This window comes from Numenius arquata, chromosome 4 (assembly GCF_964106895.1).
Source record: "Numenius arquata chromosome 4, bNumArq3.hap1.1, whole genome shotgun sequence".
Classification (NCBI taxonomy): domain Eukaryota; kingdom Metazoa; phylum Chordata; class Aves; order Charadriiformes; family Scolopacidae; genus Numenius; species Numenius arquata.
Window position 1 is genome coordinate 71,389,470 of NC_133579.1, and position 20,192 is coordinate 71,409,661.

At 39.1% G+C, this 20,192-nt stretch overlaps 1 protein-coding gene across 2 annotated transcripts in view; it reads left to right on the forward strand.

The window, feature by feature from the left end:
* CDK13 (cyclin dependent kinase 13) overlaps positions 1–19,918 on the forward strand; it is a 44,806-nt gene extending 24,888 nt beyond the window's left edge. For both annotated transcript variants that reach the window (XM_074146892.1, XM_074146893.1), the window contains exons 6-14: positions 1,749–1,938; positions 4,469–4,525; positions 7,191–7,292; positions 7,413–7,490; positions 9,582–9,698; positions 10,655–10,786; positions 13,145–13,350; positions 16,813–17,376; positions 18,490–19,918. In XM_074146892.1, coding sequence (XP_074002993.1) covers positions 1,749–1,938; positions 4,469–4,525; positions 7,191–7,292; positions 7,413–7,490; positions 9,582–9,698; positions 10,655–10,786; positions 13,145–13,350; positions 16,813–17,376; positions 18,490–19,346 — 2,303 coding nt within the window. In that variant the 3' untranslated portion in view covers positions 19,347–19,918. The remainder of the gene's footprint in view (positions 1–1,748; positions 1,939–4,468; positions 4,526–7,190; positions 7,293–7,412; positions 7,491–9,581; positions 9,699–10,654; positions 10,787–13,144; positions 13,351–16,812; positions 17,377–18,489) is intronic.
* Positions 19,919–20,192: the final 274 nt, after the last annotated feature.

The window sequence follows — 20,192 nt, forward strand, 5'->3', positions numbered from 1 at the left end:
GTCTTGCTCCTTGTCGTGTATACAAAGTGTAGCCTGCTGCCATGACAGAGTTAACTTTCTTTTCTATTCCAGAGAAAGAAGATACCACGATCACTGGTATTCAGTTTTGTTGAGCTGACATCCTCTGAAAGGCATATCTAGATTATTCTGGCACTGCAGCAATAACATCAGGTGTTTTGTTTCAGGGCACTTTAAAATATGTCGTGGTTCGTACTTCAGCAGTTGTCGGTGAAGCAGACCTAGCACCAGGTTGCCAACTATCTTGTTCTAAAAGACCAAGGTCAGGAGCCTCTGGGCTTTTACCATGTTGAACTGGTGAACTGCATTGGTGAACTCAGTTATGCAAATAGTGACACAGCAGACTTGCGGTTCTTCGTGGCTCTTCATACTTCCTTCTCTCGTCTTGAACTGGTGGGATGGGGTTGTACCTGCTTGATTTACCTCCTGTGTGCACACCAACAGGGGTGTTTTATGATCAGTATTTTGCTTCTTGCCTATAACATACAGCAGGACAAAAGGACCTAAATTAAAAACGACGAACTCTTGACACGCAATGGCCTGTGGTTTAGCTGCTCTACGCTGATTTTTGTTTCAAGTTTAACAGTTACCGTACGAGTAACCTTTTTTCTCTTTGTTAAATGGCAGACGGATTTAGCACTCTTCCTTCCCTTTTAAGCTATTATGCAAGAAAACAAGTCAGTTCGTTAGAATTTGGCCGTGTGTGCGTGTACATTCTGGCAAGCTGACTTCTCATTATTGCTCCAAGACTTTCACTAGCTTCTGAATTGAAACTTCTTATTTAGGAACTAGAACCTGTAGTGAGTTCTTGTTGGACAGAAGCTATTTGTATTTTAGAGTGGTAGCTCTGAAAATCTCTTCGCTTTTGAAAATGGAAGGTAGACAGAGCCACCTGAATGTGATTTCTGCATTGCCACCGGTGCTCTGCTGAGCCTGCACTGTCTTCTCTGCCCCAGAGTTAAGAAGAAGGGGAAGAATTAAGTACTAAAAAGCAGATCGTACTGGGGGTGGTTGGGCTGGAGATTGGTTCTTGTGGCTTCTGAAGCACTCAGCACTTTTCCTCTTTAGGAATACTTACATATATCAAAGAGCCTTGGCTTTAATAGCTTTATTTGTGGAATTGCACAGGCTAATGGGAGATAAGACCAGATTCTATTATGCTTACTGTATGTATGTGGCAACTGGGAATATGAGCCCTGTCTTGGCAGAGCTGCTGTTGCTAGTAGGTTAGTTCTGCTTTCTCATTTTGTCCTGTCTTATTGGTAATTTCAGTTTGAGAAGAGCAGGCTTATTTCTGACCTAGTTCCACACTAAAAGCTTAAAATCAGTCACTGAATCATGACAGGTGGATTAGTGCTGTACATACTTTGTTTCTAGATTTCTCCTATATTAACCCAGTTAATTTTTCTTTAAATAAAATATATGGAGACTGAGAGCGTAGGGGAGAGTACGTCTGTTTAGATTAAAGCACCATGAGGTAGCATTTGTTTGCACAAACATTTGATTAGTGTAATTGTTTACAGGGAAAAGCAATTTTATTAAAACATTTTTACTGCACTGTATTGCAGTGCTGTTAATGGACGTGAGGTACAGCTATACATATCGCATAAAATGTAAATAGTTTTGTGAAAAATACTTCCAACTTTCAAAAGTAGGGAGCAGCAATGCTCTAGGCTGCTGTTAAATTAAATGCTCTCTGTTTCTCCTACCCTTTCCCTTTCTTTTCCTAGGTGCATTTTACCTGGTATTTGAATATATGGACCATGACTTGATGGGACTGCTGGAATCCGGTTTGGTTCATTTTAATGAAAATCATATTAAATCTTTTATGAGACAACTGATGGAGGGCTTGGCCTATTGCCACAAGAAGAACTTTTTGCACAGAGATATCAAATGTTCAAATATTCTACTGAATAATAGGTATGGATATTACTTAAAGTATGTAAAAAAATTGTATGTTAACATCACATTTAAATCTTTCTTTTAATTTTCACAGTCCACTTCCTTTAAATCCTTAGCAAAACTTTTTTTTAGGTTGCCTAGTTTCTTTGAAATCAACTGTAAAATACTAATCGGGTAATGTTCCCTGCTTAACACTGCATCCTGCAATTGTTTGTTAAACTTATCTGGGTTAGAGCAGGATTAAAACTTGAAACTTTTAAATCGGAGTAGGGGGGGAAATTATCTGAGTTCAAATATATTAAAACAGAATTTTAGGACGTAAACATTTGATGTGTATCCTTTTTGCCATCCCATTTCAAGATGAAGTGTGGCTAGGCTGGTTCTTCATGACATAATTCTGAGGTCCTTGTCTTCGTCAGTCAGGATAATGCTTTAAAAAGAATAATCAATCAGGCGTGTTCAAACACGCTTTGGCTTGCAGTTATAGCCATAAGCAAATGGGGGGAAGAATTTGTTTCTTATTTCCTTGACCCCTTGTAATTACAAATCGTATTAGTTAAACACGCTTTTGTTCAATATTTAACAACAGCAAATAAAAAGCCTGCGTGAAGATAGTGGCTAATTACAGGACAGAACTGTTCATTGAATCCAGCAGTACTAAAACCGCGGAGCAACTGTAAGAGCAAGGTTTCTAACAGCAAAAAAGAGTATCTTTACAGAGCAGGTAGTCAGCTTCTGAGATTTGTTATCACAGGAGGCTTTCCATGTAGTGTCAGGAGATTGAAGGTGGTGAGACACATTCATGGACAGGATCGTTAACACCTGCTGGAGGGAATAGACAGGAATACCTGTTTTAGCATCCATAACACAATGAATGTGGGTGGTGGTTAAGTACAAGGAAGATGAGCCCCAAATTGAGCAGGTTCACATGTTCTCCCTAAAAATCTACTGCTGCTGTTGGAGACAAAATGGATTTCTTTTTGGTAAGGGTCTAGTTTTGTCCCAGCTTTCTCCAAATTAAATTTTCCCTTTGTTCCTCTTTTTTTTTTTTTTTTTTTTTTTTTTTTTTTTTTTTTTTTTCTCTTATAATGAGCTAACGTCAGACTATTTTCTGGATTCTGCTCTGGATCCCGCTGCAGACTTGCCAGATTATGATACAGACCCTTAAACAGGCGTCCACATCACTCACTGTGCCCACACACCTCATCTTGTTTGCCAGCTAATCTCTAGTGGTGGTGCTGGCTCCGTGCACCTTTGGGAGCTCAGAAGCTGAGGTATAACCTGACAGTGGAGAAAAGTGCATTAGGGTAGAGGTGGAGCTTTCTGTCCTACTGTGCTCTCTCCAATCCAGGGTACAAAGTTTTTTCCCCTGGGCTATTTTTTGACCTTAGATGTTCCCGCTGGAGGAAGAAAAAGTTGATAGTTGAGCTGAATAATTGTAAGACAGTGTTTCTAAAATCCCATTACTAGTTACAGCCTGAAGCCAAACACATGGATTATGTATCTTTTAGATACGCAGCTTAAATGTCTTTGCTCAAAAATTTGTTGCTCTTCCACAAATATGCTCTCTGAGGAATAAGCATGTAAATTTGAGGGGAACATGTCTGTTTGCGGGGGTTCTGCAAGCGGTACAGCAACTCCAAGCACGCATCTGAGAGGAAAAATGGAATGGAAAGGATAACCTGTATATCTTATTATCATAAAATAGTCATTCTTACACACGTCAGCAAGTCTTGCCCTAATTTGATAAAATAAACTCTAGTTGAAAGTGACATTTGCTGTCTTTGAAAGTAACAGGAGTTTTAAAAGCTCATGAGTATAGAAAAACAAAAACTCCACATAACATTCCAACACTCATTTCAGGTATTGGAAAAGCTTGCAGATACCTTTCTGTTTAAATCATGCAGACTTTATGGATGGCGGGGGCTTCTGGCCATTGAGCAGTGCCTTTTAGCTGTGGAAACTGCCAGGCGAGAGCTCTGTATCTTCTACTTTTCCCCTCATATGTGGGAAAACTCCGGAAGGGGTTAGCGGTTGTGTCATTCAGCAAGTTGGCTGCCAGCAAAAATAGAAGCCCTTATCTGGTCGGTCACCCTGATTTAAAGGCTGTATTTAAACTTTACAAGAGGGGAGAACAGGACAGTTTCCTAGACGGAAGTATGACTGCTGATAGTTGTTTGTTGTACAAATGCTTATGCAAGCAGTAAAGCATGAGAAAATCAGTTTTCTCCCTCGTTTGTTTTTTTTCTTGCAGAGTTACTGATTTGAATACTTTACATTAGACACCTAGATTTGGACTAACATCCGGTGATGTAAATGCCATTTGATGAGCATACCTCATTTTGCTCACTTGTCTTTGCTATTCAGTAAGCGAGTGTATTTATTTACTGAAGAGATGCATCTATTGTAAGGCATTGCCGCCTCCTTAATGTGGTTTGGTGAAGATCAGTTGCAGCTGTCTCAAAATCTCAACCTTTGCCTGATTTTTGGGGAGGAAATCTATCAAAACAGGATTAACCACTAAACAATTCTTTGCTTTTTCCACCAGAGGGCAGATAAAGCTTGCAGATTTTGGGCTTGCTCGGCTGTACAACTCCGAAGAAAGGTAAGATATAATTATACTGTGAAAAAGCATTTAGAAGTTTAATCTTTCTGCATAACTCTTAAGTATTATGAGGGCCAGAAAAGATGACTGTTTTATTTAGAGATGTTATTGTACTGTAATACAAGTAATGGCTTAGGAAATGGAAAGAAGTGCATGTTGTCTTACACTGCATAAAACCACAAAACTCTCTTTGTGCAAGTGTATTGCTTTTCCAAGTGTTCTGGATAAATAACTGTAGAGAGTTTCCAATCAATATATTGATTGGAAACGAAGAGTTGCAGTCTTAAGCAGGTTGCATCAATATATAGGTTTTTACTTTTAGTTTCTGGTCCCTGTAAACATATTCTTTCTGTTGGTATACTTAGGAAAAGTTTATTTAAGGAAAGAAAATAATTTTTTTTTTCTCATATAAATTAGTATACAGTTGCTTTTCAAAAAGCATTAGTTTTGTGTAAGATTTAACCTTACATTTGAAGAGGTTCATTGTATTCTTCAGGCAGTCAGTGCTGTTAAATCTGCTGGAAACAGAGATACGAGTTTAAATAAAAGTTATTCTCAAACATCTTGCGACTTGTGCTTCTGTTGTTCTTGGCTTCGTTATGCTCGTACTCCAGGAAACAGGTGCACAGTTTTTTATGATTAAGAACTCCAATATTTGCATTGTAATGTTATGTGTTTGTCATGTGGAACTGGATTTTCAAAATTCAGGCTGAATGCTTATTACACTAGTATGTACATCGGGTGGTTAGATACCGAGAATATTAGCTACCTGAGCTTATTTTGATTTCTGCATACCTAATTTGGGAAATAATATCCATAATGTTAGCTTGATGAGTTGATTGTTTTCTCGCAGAGCTCTGAGCTTGTTGTTGAACCTGATAGCAATAGTTTCACTGTCTTCTGAGCTGTTATTTCAGGAATATATGCCTAAGTACAGGTATGGAAATTGTTGAGTATATTGCAGGGTAAAGATAATCTTAAGCAGCTGCTGCTGGGTAATTAATTATTTTTTTTTATGTATTTATAATAAAAGGATTGATGCCATCCTGCCTTATTTTAATGTGCACTAAACTCACCTATTTTTTTTTTTTTCCTCTGGTTTACTGTGGTTTTTTTTAATGTCCGTTTTTAAACTAATTTAAATTTTACATGTAAAACTAACTGTTCATTAGGAATTTTACAATTGAAAGTTCAGCGTCTTTATAGTGCAAATAACAGATTTTACTGTACATGAAACAGCAACATTATTATTACACCATTATATATAAATGAAACCAAGATTAAAATGTAATTATGCTAGCTAATAGAATTGCCAGTTGAACTTTGGAGGATAATTAGAATCTCATTAGCATATTTTTGGCAATTCTTTTGTCATTCATTTTCCTTCTGAGTAGCTTCTGACCTGCAGTAACAGATGTAATTAATATATACCAACAAGTGTATAATAGCTGCTGCCTTAAATTAATGTATTTTACATTTGGTTTACTGTTGTTTAGAATTACACACTTTTCAAAAGGGTACAGAATTTAGTAGGAGCGTAATGTGGAGGAAATAAAAAATTTAATTTTAAATAAATTCCTATCGGTTGTCGTAGCTGTGCTCTTTTAAATGTTATTCTGGTGGATTTAATATGTTTGGAGTAGGAGATATGACAGATTGTGTAAGAAAACATCTGTTCAAATAAAAAGGACCGTATACTAATATATATGAGTGGTGTATCTGTAGAGAAAGTCCATACCATGTAAACATTTCATAGAGGAATGCTTGCTGCAGAGATAAATATGATAAACGATGGGATTGTTTCCAAAAACATACCACATTTTAAAAATGAGTTGGGGAGCTTATTAATGAAAAAGAGACTTGGGTGATTGCAGAAACGATACCTGTCCCACTGACTATGTTGTAAGAACTTGTTAACCTTTATGCTACAATTATTCGAATTCTGTACTTAATGTTACTCTGCTTTCTGTTTGGAGATACCTAGCGATATTAAGCGTGAATTATTAAAACTGAAAGAATTTTGAGATGACTTTTAAGACACCCTGATCGAAACAAAACTAAAACCTAACATCTGTTTTCTGCCTTCCATTCTGAACTGTTGATGCTGTATCTCAGCCTGTCCACAAATAAATGTGTGTGTAAGATAGCGGAAATCTTTGCCTTAGCGTGAGAGTGAAAAAGATTATTCCCGGTGACCAAAACTTCTGAAGAGATTTAAAGATGTCATGAAATATAGGAAGATATTGGAAGCATTCAAGGCTTCTGAATCAAAATTATTGAAGGATGTAGTTAAAGAAAAAGGCTTTGTCTCTTTTACTCCTGCTTACAGAGGGGAAAGTTACTTTTTTTTCTTCTTTTCTAAATGCTTGTAGAGATCCTATGTTCAGCATTCTAATGGTTGCCCAGAAATTACTGGTTTTATCCAAGCAGGTCCTTCTCCTGAAATGACTAGCAGTGTAACAAACGTAGAGTATTACATCCTCAATCTCTCCTTTGGTAACTTTGATCAGACAGTTGCGTTTGCTTTTTGTGCAGTTGCAGCTTTGCAGGTCTTGTACTGCTCTTAAACAGCACCACAGAAGGAAAATCCTCAAAGTATCACTTTTTCAGAAATGAGATTGGAGTAAAATGATAGTCCTCTTTTTTTTTTTCCTCCCCCCAACAGCCGACCGTATACCAACAAAGTTATTACATTATGGTATCGGCCTCCTGAACTGCTGCTCGGAGAAGAAAGATACACACCAGCTATCGATGTCTGGAGCTGTGGGTAAGAGTTTGGTACAGAAGTGTAGCAAGCATAAAAACAAACCAAAAATAAATCTTGAAATGTTTCTATCAATCTATATTGAAAGCCATAATGATGGAATTGTGCGAAATTCTTTTACAGCTGCATCCTGGGTGAACTTTTTACAAAAAAGCCAATATTTCAAGCAAATCAAGAACTTGCTCAACTGGAACTTATAAGGTAACTTGCAAGTACTATCGTGTAGTAGATGCTTCATAAACTATCAGGTTTGTTTTGTTAGTGTTAAAATTGTACATAACGCACTGCGAACATTAACAAGTACTCAGTTATTGCCCTGAGTGAGATGTTAGAGGTTTTGAGGGGCGTGTAAAGCAAGTGACTTCTGCTTGGACGTGGAGAAGGGTTTTTCTGTGAGTATTCTGTGGTCCTAGTAATGAACAGTTGAATAGTAAGAGGGTGTGTTGTTAGAGCAGCTGGAAGTTGCTGAAGTTGTACAGAGAGAGTAGTCAAAACGCCTCTTATTTTTTTAAGATGATGTTTCAACTTCCTCGCAGCAAATCAAAATGAAAACATGGGGAATAATAAGGAAAAGTGGGATTGGGGAGGAGTAGGTACTTGGCGTGCTACTTGCCTTGAGTTCTTGTTTCAAGCCTTCCACATACACACCTGGGCTTTATTATTTCTGTGGGAATATTTCTGTTCCATTACAAACTGGCAGACACTTTATGGAGGTAAAAATTTTCTTTCTTTCCTTATCTCAAGAAATCATAGAATGGTATCTATGTAACTCTGTTGAACCGGGGCATCTTTTGTTTCCCTGTTATTCAGCAAGCAAAAGTTGCTCTTGATTCTGATATCATAATTGACCTCCTAAGTGAGGAGAGGTCCTCTTCCTAGAAACGAGGGGAAAAGAGGCCGAGTCCTACAGAACTTACAGAACCTGAACAGTAAATGGTCAACATTATTTTAAAAATTGAATGAATAGAAAACATTTTGAAGTCATATATTGAGATATTTTTCAAAACAGATAAAAAAGCAGCATGTTTTTGTGTAGTGTGTTTATTAGCTGGCCTGGAAAAATGAAGTTTTTACGAGGTATGACGCATATCAGTAAGAACTAAACTTGTGAGTTGGGAAATTTTTGGTTTTGAGCACTAGATGGCATTGAAGCACATCACAGTGCAGTCATTTGAAGTTTTTTCTCTTTTGCTGAACCTCTGGTACAGCAAAGTAAAATGTTGCAATTTCCTTCTGCTGGAAGCTCCTGTTTGTAGTTCATTTTTCCTCTTCACTGATGCTATGCATTTTTGGCTATTTAAATGTAATATATCAATATAGTCAACATCTCTACCACCATCATGTTACAGTCAATAATTCTACATTTATTTTTTGTAATTTTAACATTCAAAGATAGAGCTGAAGTAAATTGTGATAGGAAAAGATAGATTTATTATTTCCTTTTTTCCTCCTGAAAGTTACATACCTCAACCGGCGTAAAGTCAGATTGGTTTGCGCAGCAGTCAGGGCTCAACTAATAGATCATTAGGTCTCTTACACTAACAATTTAAGTCTAAAAAATGGAAAGGGTGAATTAGGGAAAGGTATTCACCAAATGTCCTTTTATGATAGCCTGCATCGGAGTTTAAAACCTTGCATATATGGTAAAATGCCTCTGAAGGTTCTGCTCAGAAGTGTGGTGTTTGTCAACCTGTGCTTAGCCATCCTCGGTTGGGGATGAAGGAGGGGGGGAATAAGACTGGGAAACTCCATTTGTGAAGATAGATGAGGCTCCAGACATAAAACTCATAACTGAAGGAGAAACATATACAGGCTTTTTAGTGGTCGGATCTTGCTTCTGCCCATAGGCCTTACTGAGATTTTTCTTTTCCCCCTTATGTCTTCAGCATCAATTAAATTCTCAGTGAAAAGTACTTTTTCAGCCATTTGTTGTGTCCTTCTTCACTGGCATTGGGAACTAAGGACACAGAAGTTAATTAGCACTCTAAATCTGGGCTATCCAGTTCTTCAAGTCAGATACCTGGAGTACTGTCTGGACATCCTTGGTTAAGCATTTCAAAACATTTGTGTGGAGGATGCCTGGGGTGGGGTGAGGCAGAAACAGTGGACTTGTTAAAGTGAGTTTAGTCTGTGCGGGGTGATTATCTTTCATAGGCAATTCACCATTATTTAACGGTGTTGGGCATTGGACAGAATTATTTTTGTATTCACTGTACATGCAAGAATAAAACTACAACTCTGCTCGCTTGTGGTTGTGGATCTCATACCCCTTTTCTCTTCTTTTTGGTGCAGCCGAATTTGCGGGAGTCCTTGTCCAGCAGTGTGGCCTGATGTTATAAAATTAGCTTATTTCAACACAATGAAACCAAAGAAGCAGTATCGTCGAAAACTGAGAGAAGAGTTTGCTTTGTAAGGATGAAGAATTAGTTTTGTCAGCCGTGATAGCGTTAAGTTTTCCTGGAGACTTTACGAACTTCCCTGTTTTCTGGAAAATGAACGTAGATTAACTGTAAAGAAAAATGGCTTTAGGTTCTTATCCTTCCCATGATACCCACAGAGCTTGTCTTAACCCTTATTTAATAGGAGCTTCAAGAAGAGGGAAGAGGGCCCTAAAGTTTCAGCCACCTGTCAGCTTTCACCTAAGGAAACATTTGTTTTCCGTGATTGGTACACCTGCTTGTTGTCCCTGTCCAAAAAAACAGCTCAGAGTACTTAATTGGTTTTTTTTATTAGGACAACTGGCTACAGCTAAATATGTAGTCTGGTTAACGTTACAGTCTTTGGGGTCATAAATTCATTCAACGCAGAGGAGTTATCCGAACCGTGTATTGTAAAGTACTACCATTGGACTAGTTTTGTGCAAATATCACACGTTAAAGTTACGGAAAACAGCTGTAAGTTCCATTTTTAAAGGGTTTGTTCCCCTCTTTCAGTTACTGTGGGTTTCAGGAGAAATGTATCATCCTGTTCATATTACTGAGACATATCTTTAAAGCAGTAGAATTATCGTCCGTGGACCACTCAAAACTGCAACTCCCTGGTGCTGAATTCCAAAGTGTAAAGTAACAATATAGTCTTGGCTTTAAACAGTGTTGGGGGGGGTTGTAAGGATAATGTTTCGAGCAATTAAACCACACAAAGCAAAGAAAGCTTGGGTTATGTGCTAGCACAGGTAATAAAAGGTGAAGTTCATCCCTGCCTCTTACTACCAAGCTCAAGTTGCGAGCAGGTTTTGTTAGCATGTAAGTTATCCGAGGGCTTAATGATCAGTTAGTTTGGAAGGGATTTGTTTATTAAAATTTTGCGCAGAAGTGTGTGATTCGAAATCAAAATGTGATGCTTTTCTCCATGTTGCTCTTTTGTAGCATCCCACCAGCTGCATTAGATTTATTTGATTATATGCTTGCTCTGGATCCCAGCAAGCGCTGCACAGCCGAACAAGCTCTTCAGTGTGAGTTTCTGCGAGACGTGGAACCATCTAAAATGCCTCCTCCGGAGTAAGTGATGACCTTCGGTAGTGGTCCTTACCTCTTTGAAACATGAATGGATTTCATTAAGCTCCTTGTGGTTCAGTTAAAGTAGATGGGGGCAGAACAAATGTTAATACGTACAGTTGTTTAATGGTGATTCTGCACTAAAATGGTTGTGCAGCTGAAGCGACTCTTACACCACGATAGCAGTGGTCGTGAGGATCTGTGAGCTGTTCCATTTATTATTCCTAGAACTAGTTACTGAGTTAGTACCTTTAAAAAAAATAATACTGTTATATAAATGCTTCTAATGTTGAAAAACCATCATTTCCCTTTTATCTCTTTTTATCGGTGTCTACTTTTTCCAAGGGTTTTGAGGTCCTCCATGAATCTGAATTGCCTTCTTTGATGGTAGAATGACACTGGGTATAGAATTCTGCAAAGGTACCTGAGAGTTAAAGTGAAATACCATACATCATTTCTTGTGCCAAATGAGAAGCTTGGTTTTATAGGCAGAAGTGAAATACTTCTGTGCAGGGTTTTTTCTGTCAGTTTTTCTGAGAGAAAATGCATTGCAATGTCCAGCAGGGTTTTTGCAGTGATTTAATTGTCATTTTAATCAGTACAAATCATATTGGAACCTGTCGTGAGGGAAACAATGAAAAGGTATTAGAGAATCTGCAGGTTTCATTCTTCCCTCAAGATAGCTGTCAAAACATAGACCATTTAATACTGCTTGAGTAAACTGTACCTTCAAGGCAGCCTGTACTGACTTCTTTTTAATTAGTTACCAAGTAGGAAAAATGTTTGAGTTTTACCTAAGAATTTCATTAAAAATCTTTTGAGACTTGCCTGTTCCATACACGCTGTTGTTACTAATGCTCCTGATACATGTGGCTGTGAGGTTTCATTGCCTGAATTATGATTACATACACTCTTTGAAATTTCAGAAATCAGCAAGCTTAGGCTGTTCACTAAAATCTCAGAGCCACTTGTATAGCACGTTGCTTATACGCGTGTTAAAATAAGTGAATGGGAAGAAATTTGGGTTTTATCAGGAGCTTGGTAATGCATCTCTTCTAGAAGCTGATATATGGGAATTCAAAACAAGCCAGTCATTGGTGGTCTTTCAAAAATGAAGAGGAACTACATTCCTCCTGACAGAGCATGCACAGGAAAGTGTTGACTGTTCTTCTTGAGCGAACAAAGTTCTGCTTTGGGAAGAAACAGCTGTTCATTCAAAGAAAGTGACGGAGCTGATTGCAAGGACTGCAGGACACTTCTCACAATGAGTTCTTGTTTGCTTCCAGTTGGTTTTGACTAAATACTTGGCAGGTCTTTGACCTGATATGCGGAGGGAGAGAATAAAGGAAGTAGTTGTCATTATTGCCTTTGCAGTGGCTCTTATCATCTCTGTCACCTCATTTTTCCTGCGCGAGGGAACTGCTCAAACAGTTATAATAATATGTAATAGGACAATAATAAAAATAGGCACTATTTTTAGTGCCATCTGTGGGGTGGGTCTCCGTGTTCCTCAGGAAATCCGAATTGGGATGCCTGCAGAGAACAGGAATGGAAGGACGGAACTGGTGGCAGATGACTTCTTTAGGAAACTTGTCTCTGCTTTTGTCTGTCTCAAAGGACTGGGATAGCCCTTGTTCTTACTGGTATCCTAACTTTGCTAGTGTCAAGCACTGTTTTCTCCTGCAACTTTTTTTCTTTTCTCTCTCTTTTTTTTTTTTTCCCCCTCCCTAATTTCTTGGTTGTCTGTGCTGTACAACTATGGTTTTTTATCAGAGTTAGGTCGATGGTTGGACTAGATGATCTTAAAGGTCCCTTCCAACCTAGCCAATTCGATGATTCTATAAATACTAGGTGGCCGTGTCTGTTACTGTGGACAAATATTTGAACTCATTAGGCAGTAGTATTTTTACAAGCAGACAAAAGGAATTGGTCACGTGGACCCTGGAAAAAAAAACCCACTTTCAAATGAAAACGCTGTTACTCTGCAAATTCTGATTTATAGCAAGTGTGCAGCATTGATATTGAGGTCCTTGATTACACAAATAATTAGGCTTTTCATAAGTAGGAATGCATGAAAGTAACATTGGTTGTCATTTTAAGAGACACGTTCCCCTTTTCTGCCAGAGGGACCTGTGCTTCTGAAATAGGCAATCAGTGAAGAGATTTCAGCTGGAAAAAGCAGATCTGAGATTTTTCTGGTTTTGAGTGTTTTCTGATGTATTTCTGAGTGCCAGTAGGTTCCTCTTTCAAAAGTTACATTATGTATAATTTGAGCATTTATTCTACAAACATGGTTTAAAAAAAAAAAATTAAAAAAGAAATTCTGGGATAAAACTGATTCTCTCTAATAATTTTTTTCAGCCTTCCTTTGTGGCAGGATTGCCATGAGCTGTGGAGTAAGAAACGCAGAAGACAGAAGCAGATGGGCATGACTGATGACTCCACAGCAGCTAAAGTCCCTAGGAAGGATCTGTCTCTAGGCATGGATGAGAGCAGAACCAACACCCCACAAGGCATGCAAACTTCTTCCCAACTCAAAACTCAGGGCAACTCTAGTGTAGCACTTGGTCAGTAATATTTTCGGTTCTTATAATTACCTTCTACTTGGATTGCACCTCTAGAAATTTTAGATACTATTTTCACAGTACTGACGTCTCCTGGATTCTTGAGGGAGGAACAGTATTGTAAGTTAAACCTTTGTTACAGAAGATTTACCTTTGCTTTTGGAAATTAGGTGTTCCTTTTAAGTTTTACTTAATTTTTCCATCTGGTAAGAGCAATTACCTTGCTCTGTATTTTGAGGGGATTTTCTCTCTTGCTTATCTATAATTCTTCTGTAATCCCACAAGTCAGCTGCTGCTCTAAGTTCCTCACAATCTCCATAAATTGGAGGACATTTATGGGTATTGATAAGCTGTTTAGAAAGCAGATCTTTAAAACATTTCAAATTAAACAGATTCCCTCTGCCTGTTGTGTTCGTCTTCAGCTTTCCAAGTTGTTGGGGCTGAACCAGGTTGTAAAAAAAATAAGCACCAAAAAACCTACTCCAAAACCTGGTGTAACAAAAAGTAGCTACCTCTGTGGATTGCACAGCCATTAATTCTGAAACGGCTCCAGCGGAGGGCCACAAAGATGATCGGAGAGCTGGAGCACCTCTCCTATGAAGACAGGCTGAGAGAGAGCTGGGGGTTGTTCAGCCTGGAGGCTCCCTGGGGACCTTGTAATGGCCTTCCAGTACCTGAAGGGGGCTACAGGAGAGATGGGGAGGGACTCTTATCAGGGAGTGGAGCGATAGGACGAGGGGTAATGGTTTTAAATTGGAAGAGGGGAGATTTAGATTAGATACTAGGAAGAAATTCTTCACTGTGAGGGTGGTGAGACACTGGAACAGGTTGCCCAGAGAAGCTGTGGATGCCCCATCCCTGGAGGTGTTCAAGGCCAGGCTGGATGGGGCTTTGAGCAACCTGGTCTGGTGGGAGGTGTCCCTGCCCAGGGCAGGCGGGTTGGAACTCAATGATCTTTAAGGTCCCTTCCAACCCAAATCATTCTACGATTCTAATTTAACTGAAGCATCTTGCTTGGAGACCAATTTTATAAATATAATATAAATAGTGAAGTAATGGTTTCCCATGTGAACAGCATTTGAGATACTCAGCAGTTCGTGATAGTTCCTTCATAATGGTAGAAATATACAGATTAACAATACCAAATGAATACCTGATAAGTTTAATTTAGACCATTTTTTGATTGTGCGAAGTGACCATAAATCCTATGGCACTGATAATGCTAGTTCAGCTGAAGGAAAACAGGAAATGCATTCACATCGCCTGAAAATTCTTTAATACTAACCATCTTGAGTCAACTCTTCATGTAACAGTAGAACAGAGCTCAAAGTGCTCTGTGCAAAGATATATAGAAAATAGTTCTTTTGATCATCTTTTATTGCAATTTATTGCCTCTTGCTCTTGTTCATCCTGTTTCTCACTGTAAGCCAGCTGTCAGCTTCTGCCACTCTGTATATTTAGACTAAAGTCTTGACAGCATTTTCAAGGACAACTTTCTGTAGCCCTTAAAATTTCCTCCCCCCTCCAAATGAAAACTCTCTATAGAAGTTTAAAGAGTCCAAAGGATATTAGCTGTTTTCTGTGTGTTTTTATAATAGTTAGCCCCATGAGAGACTATTGTGTTTATTAGTTATTAATACTAACCATAGAAAATAAACTAAACAAATAGAGAAGGAATCATTCAGACCTATATTGCTGTTTGCCCACACGTGCATAGAAAAATATATCTGGGAGAAAAAGAAGACAATTTAATTTTCAGTGGAGCTTAGGCAGTTCAGCATAGAGGTGGCTTCTTCATTAAGCAAATGCTTCCGGAAGCCGTAATGCACCATAGCTAATATCCTCGATAAAGCACACTGAAGAACTCTACGTACAAATGCATGCTTTAAACAAAATGGTTGCATTTGTTTGTAAGCACCCCAAAAGAAGATGTTAAAACCACCTTGGATCAATTGTTAATGTTCTGATTTATGAATGGGAGTCCCGGTTATTGTATTTTACAATTTAACAGGAGTTATGTAGAGCTCAAAAATTCTGTTACGGTAGAAACTGCGACGTTTCCCAGAGTACGGTTTGCTCTTGGAATGGACTCAAAACTAACCAAAGAGTATGGAATAGGTAGATTAGTTTCCCTGTTTGGCATTTTTCTCCTGAATTTTCACTGAGAGTATGAGTGAAGTTTGAGTGTTGAGCATAGCATCCTCAGATGTTACAAAATCAACTGTTAAGAATGACATCTGAGTGAGAGCCAGCAGTAGAAATGATGGGTTTTTTCTGTATTGCCAAATAAAAGGTAGATTTATTTTTATATTTTTATAAGTATATCAAATCGATGATGTCCCTGGATCCTGCCTGAGTAGGTTCCAAGTGCTTGTATCCTGGTGCACATCCACAAGTAGGCTAGTGGGTTGTGGGTTTTGCAGCACTTTCCAGCTGTGCTGCTCTTAGTCTTTCAAGGCAAATACTTAATATTTTTTGTGCGTGTGACCGTTTTTTGAAGCATGGCTTTGAATTAATCTGCTACGAATTAATATTGGTGAATTAGCAGGATGGCAGGGATAGAAGAGGGCAGAATGTGTTTGTGTTGGTCTGGATTAAAAAAATTCAGGGCTCTTCCGGCACACTCACACATTTTTAAATTTTTTTTAATAAATACTCTAATAAATACACACACTCTCATTTTTTCATTTTTAACTGCTTTCTTCCCTAAGTCATCTACTCGTAGGGCATGTTGAAATTCATGCTGCTTCACTTCTCCTTTCAAAATAAACTACCGCAGTGGGTGTTTGAAACTAAGAAACTACTTTGATATTCTGACTTCCTTATTCATGTTCCCCTGCATCATCATAACCTCCTCTTATTTGTGGCAAGCTCCGTTTCATTGAAAAAATTGCATATTGTCACAAACCTGCGTTTCCCTGCCGCTCAGTAGTTGACTTCTTGTCCTTCAAATTCAGCATTTGCTTTTTGCATTTATATTGCTGGCTTCTGGGTCACCCGGAGCCTCGTCACTTGAGCAGGTGTTGGAATCCAGATGGTGAATTAGAATGGGCCAGAATACGACTGGAAATGCGTTTTGCAGATGGCCGCTTGTTAACAGGGGGGGTGTGATACGTCAAAGATAGGAAATCTTTGGGATTGGAAATCTTGCAGCTGCCTAAAGCAGGTGGACTTAAGCCCCAGCTTAGTTGCGTGGTGGAAAATTGAGCTCCAGCTTGATGTTTCTCATCTGTCCAAGTGCGTGTGTGCACCCCTTGGAAGTCACTTTCTTTATATTGGATCTCACTATTCCATTTCCTATAGATACTCCCCCAAAGGCAGTTAATATGTAAAAGCATTCCATTTCTGTGTTGTCCAAACCCATGCTTTGCCATTTGTGTCAGCCGTGCTAGATTAGTCTTACTTTTGAGTTTCTGAAATGTGCCAGTTCTAAATAATACTTAAAAACACCTTTTTTGTCTTTAGCAAAAACAAGCACTGGACAGCAGTTAAACCAGAATGAAGTGGCAATCCTGCTAAACCTGCTACAGTCTAAAACAAGTGTTAGTTTGGCACAGTTTGCCCAAGTGTTGAATATTAAGGTAAACCCAGAGACTCAGCAGCAACTAAATAAAATAAATCTTCCTGCTGGAATTTTGTCAGCAGGTGAAAAACAGTCAGAACAGCAGCAGCAGCAGCCGCCGCCGCCTCCGCCACCACTGCCGGAACAGGAGTCCCTAAAACAGCCGACCGTCACCCAACCTCCTGTACCACCTGCTCAGCTGAGTCAGCCTAAAGTTGAGACTGATGCTGCCCAGGCAGCTGTGCAGAGTGCGTTTGCTGTTCTGTTGTCGCAGTTAATAAAGGCTCAGCAAACAAAACAAAAAGATTTTGCGTTGGAGGAGAAGGAAAACGGATCAGGAAATGAAATGTCGTTACAACTCAGGCAGCCTCCAGAGCCCACCACTCCCGTGTCTGTCAACCGGGACGACGTGGAATCTCCGGCACCCGGCTACCCACATCTGATCAAGTCATTATATACGTCTGCAGGTACTGGAGGTCTTTATTGCTAACCGGTGGATACCTCAAGCAGTGGAGACATAACAGTTTGGGGAGAAAGAGTTAACATGTTAACTATTAGTCTGCGTGAGTATAGGAGAGGTGATTAAGTTGATTTACATTTGATCGCCTTTGATGTCTGGATCGTAGAATTTGTGTCTTGCTGTAGGAGGTGCCATCCAGACAGAGCAGAAGATGATCCCCATCCTAAGAGGTTACACAAGTGCCGGTAGTATTTCTGATGAGACAGTTACCTTGGGCGTTATTCTGGGTGCTTGGGGTTTTCTTAGTGGTGTTTATGGTGAAGACAGTCTTCTCTAGCAAGTTCAGAGATGGAATTTGCCAATTCTGACTGTGTGTTTAGGTGAAGCCTATTTTGGGGAGATTTGGGGTATTTTATTTTTGTTTTTAATGCTGACTAGAGCAATTGCTTTGTGTCAAATTCTTTAAGTAGTTACCCATACCTGTTGCTAACACACATGGCTGAAGGTTTCCGTTGGGGTATAGTAGTGGTTTCCTGGGTCTTCTCAAACTCTAGAGCTCTGTTGTTGATCTTTTTGGATTACTGTTGCAGTTTTATTATATGGCGGTTTATGTATTGCTCTGTGGTGTTTGCAGCTCTTGAAAGAAATATTCTGAAGTGGTTTGGGGGTGTCTTTTTGAGGTTTTTTTGGGTGGTGGTTTTTTTTTGTTCGTGTTTTTTTTTAACCTTAGGTTTTGCTGTTCCTTGGTAGGGTGCCCTTTTGTGCCTCAAGACTTTTATCCCTATTTGCAAATCTTTTCTCATTCCTCTTTGAATTTTCTAGTGTTTGCGTTGCTTGAGTTTTGTTTAGTTTGGGTGTTTTTTTTAAAGAACTCGTACCGTTTTTATTTAAACTGCTTGCTTGGTAATCTTGCTTTGAGGGGAAACCTGCATCACCCTCCTGAGGCAAATGAGCTGTTGCCTTCTCCAAAATAATCTGTCCGACTACCAGTATGTTTAACTAATAAGTTAATGAAAATTGAAGTACCAAACCGCTGTGGTGTTCCGGGAAAGAGTCCTTTCCTTTCTGGTATTGCTATTGTATATTTTTATTCCAAAGCTTTTCTTTTTCATCTGCTTAGGTCAAGAGGATTTGGTTAGGCAGTCCGAGATGAGGCTTCTAAACCGAACACCTGAACAAGAACGCCCTCGGATCTTGCCTCCAGACCAACGTCCCCCAGAGCCACCGGAGCCTCCACCTCTCACTGATGAAGACCTTGATTATCGGACAGAGAACCAGCATTTGCCTATAAGTAACTCTTCAGGAACAGATCCTCACGCAGGAGTGAAGGCAGCTCTTCTGCAGCTGCTTGCTCAGCATCAAGCTCAGGCGACAACGGAGGAGCCAGTACAAACGAGCGTGGATTATCAGGCTAGAGACTCCTACATAACAGGCCCAGACTACAAGGATAACTTTGGATCATCTTCCTTCTCATCTGCCCATTACGGCAGTAGCGATGGAATAGGAAGCGGGTCATCAGGAGCTTTAGAAAGGAGGAGCTTCCTTGGAAACTCGGATATTCAGTCTTTGGATAACTACAGTACTGCTTCATCTCACTCGGGTGGTGCCCCTCCTCCGTCGGCCTTTTCAGAATCCTTTCCCAGCTCAGTAACTGGTTATGGAGACATTTACCTCAACGCTGCCCCCATGCTATTTAGTGGAGATAAAGACCATAGGTTTGAATACAGCCACGGCCCCATCCCCGTTCTGGGGAGCAGCAGTGACGCTTCCGCAGGGCCGGAGAGTACGCACTCTTTGCCCACAAAGATGCACAACTTTAGCTACGGAAGCAACTTACAGGAAAATCCCAGTGGCATCAGCCACATGCATGGACAGACTTGGACTTCTCCTGCCCAAGGACCCGGCTATTCCCAAGGATACAGGGGACACATTAGCACATCCGCAGTGAGAGGGCGAGGCAGAGGATTACCATATTGAGTATCTGTTTTTCCTCAGGCACATCATTTTTATCTGGAAAAACTTCGTTTGTTTTGTTTTCGTTTTTGTTCTGTTTTTCCTAGCTGCAGTTTAAAGCAGCAATTCAACAGACTTGAATAATGTTAATTCAACAGCTTTATTTTTATGTGGAAAAGGGTCTTGCATACAGTAGGAAAAATTAAAAATGCTTAAAGCTCATGCTGTCTGAAAAAACTAGATAAATTGATTGTACATGTTCACAAACTCTAGTTCTGAATTTTATTTTGTATTTTGGCAGTTTTAAGTGGTTGCTAAATTTAGGGACATCAGCTTTTTATGGCACTCTTTCAGATCTTCTGAACTATGCACACTTGTGCTTTTTTTGTAAGTTTGGACCAACTTTTATGTAAAAAAAAAAAAAAATTTTACAACAATCAAAGCAGGGCACTGATTTATTTGGTATTTTTCTTTTTACAGAACTACCTTTAGTCAAAGGTCACTGTCAGTCTTTGCACTGCTTTCAGTGTTATTGTGGAAGGTGTACTTTGTGCTCATTTCAGATAATAAAACACAACCTTTCTCTTAATGCAAAATTTTATAAATATTTGGTCAATGTTATTTTTTTTTTTCTTTCAAGGAAAAAAAAAAAATAGAATGGATGTTCTGCTAAAATGTTCTCTCCATCTCCCAGGCTTGTTTATATAAAAACTGTTTTACTTGAATGGTAAGTGCCTTAACATGTAAGCTTAAGGTCTGCAAAAATTTGGAAGTACTTTATAGGTCGATACGAAAATAATACCTAAACCTAGGTAGTTAACAGGAAAATTCAGATAATACTAGGCAACTCAAATAGGTCATAACCTTGTG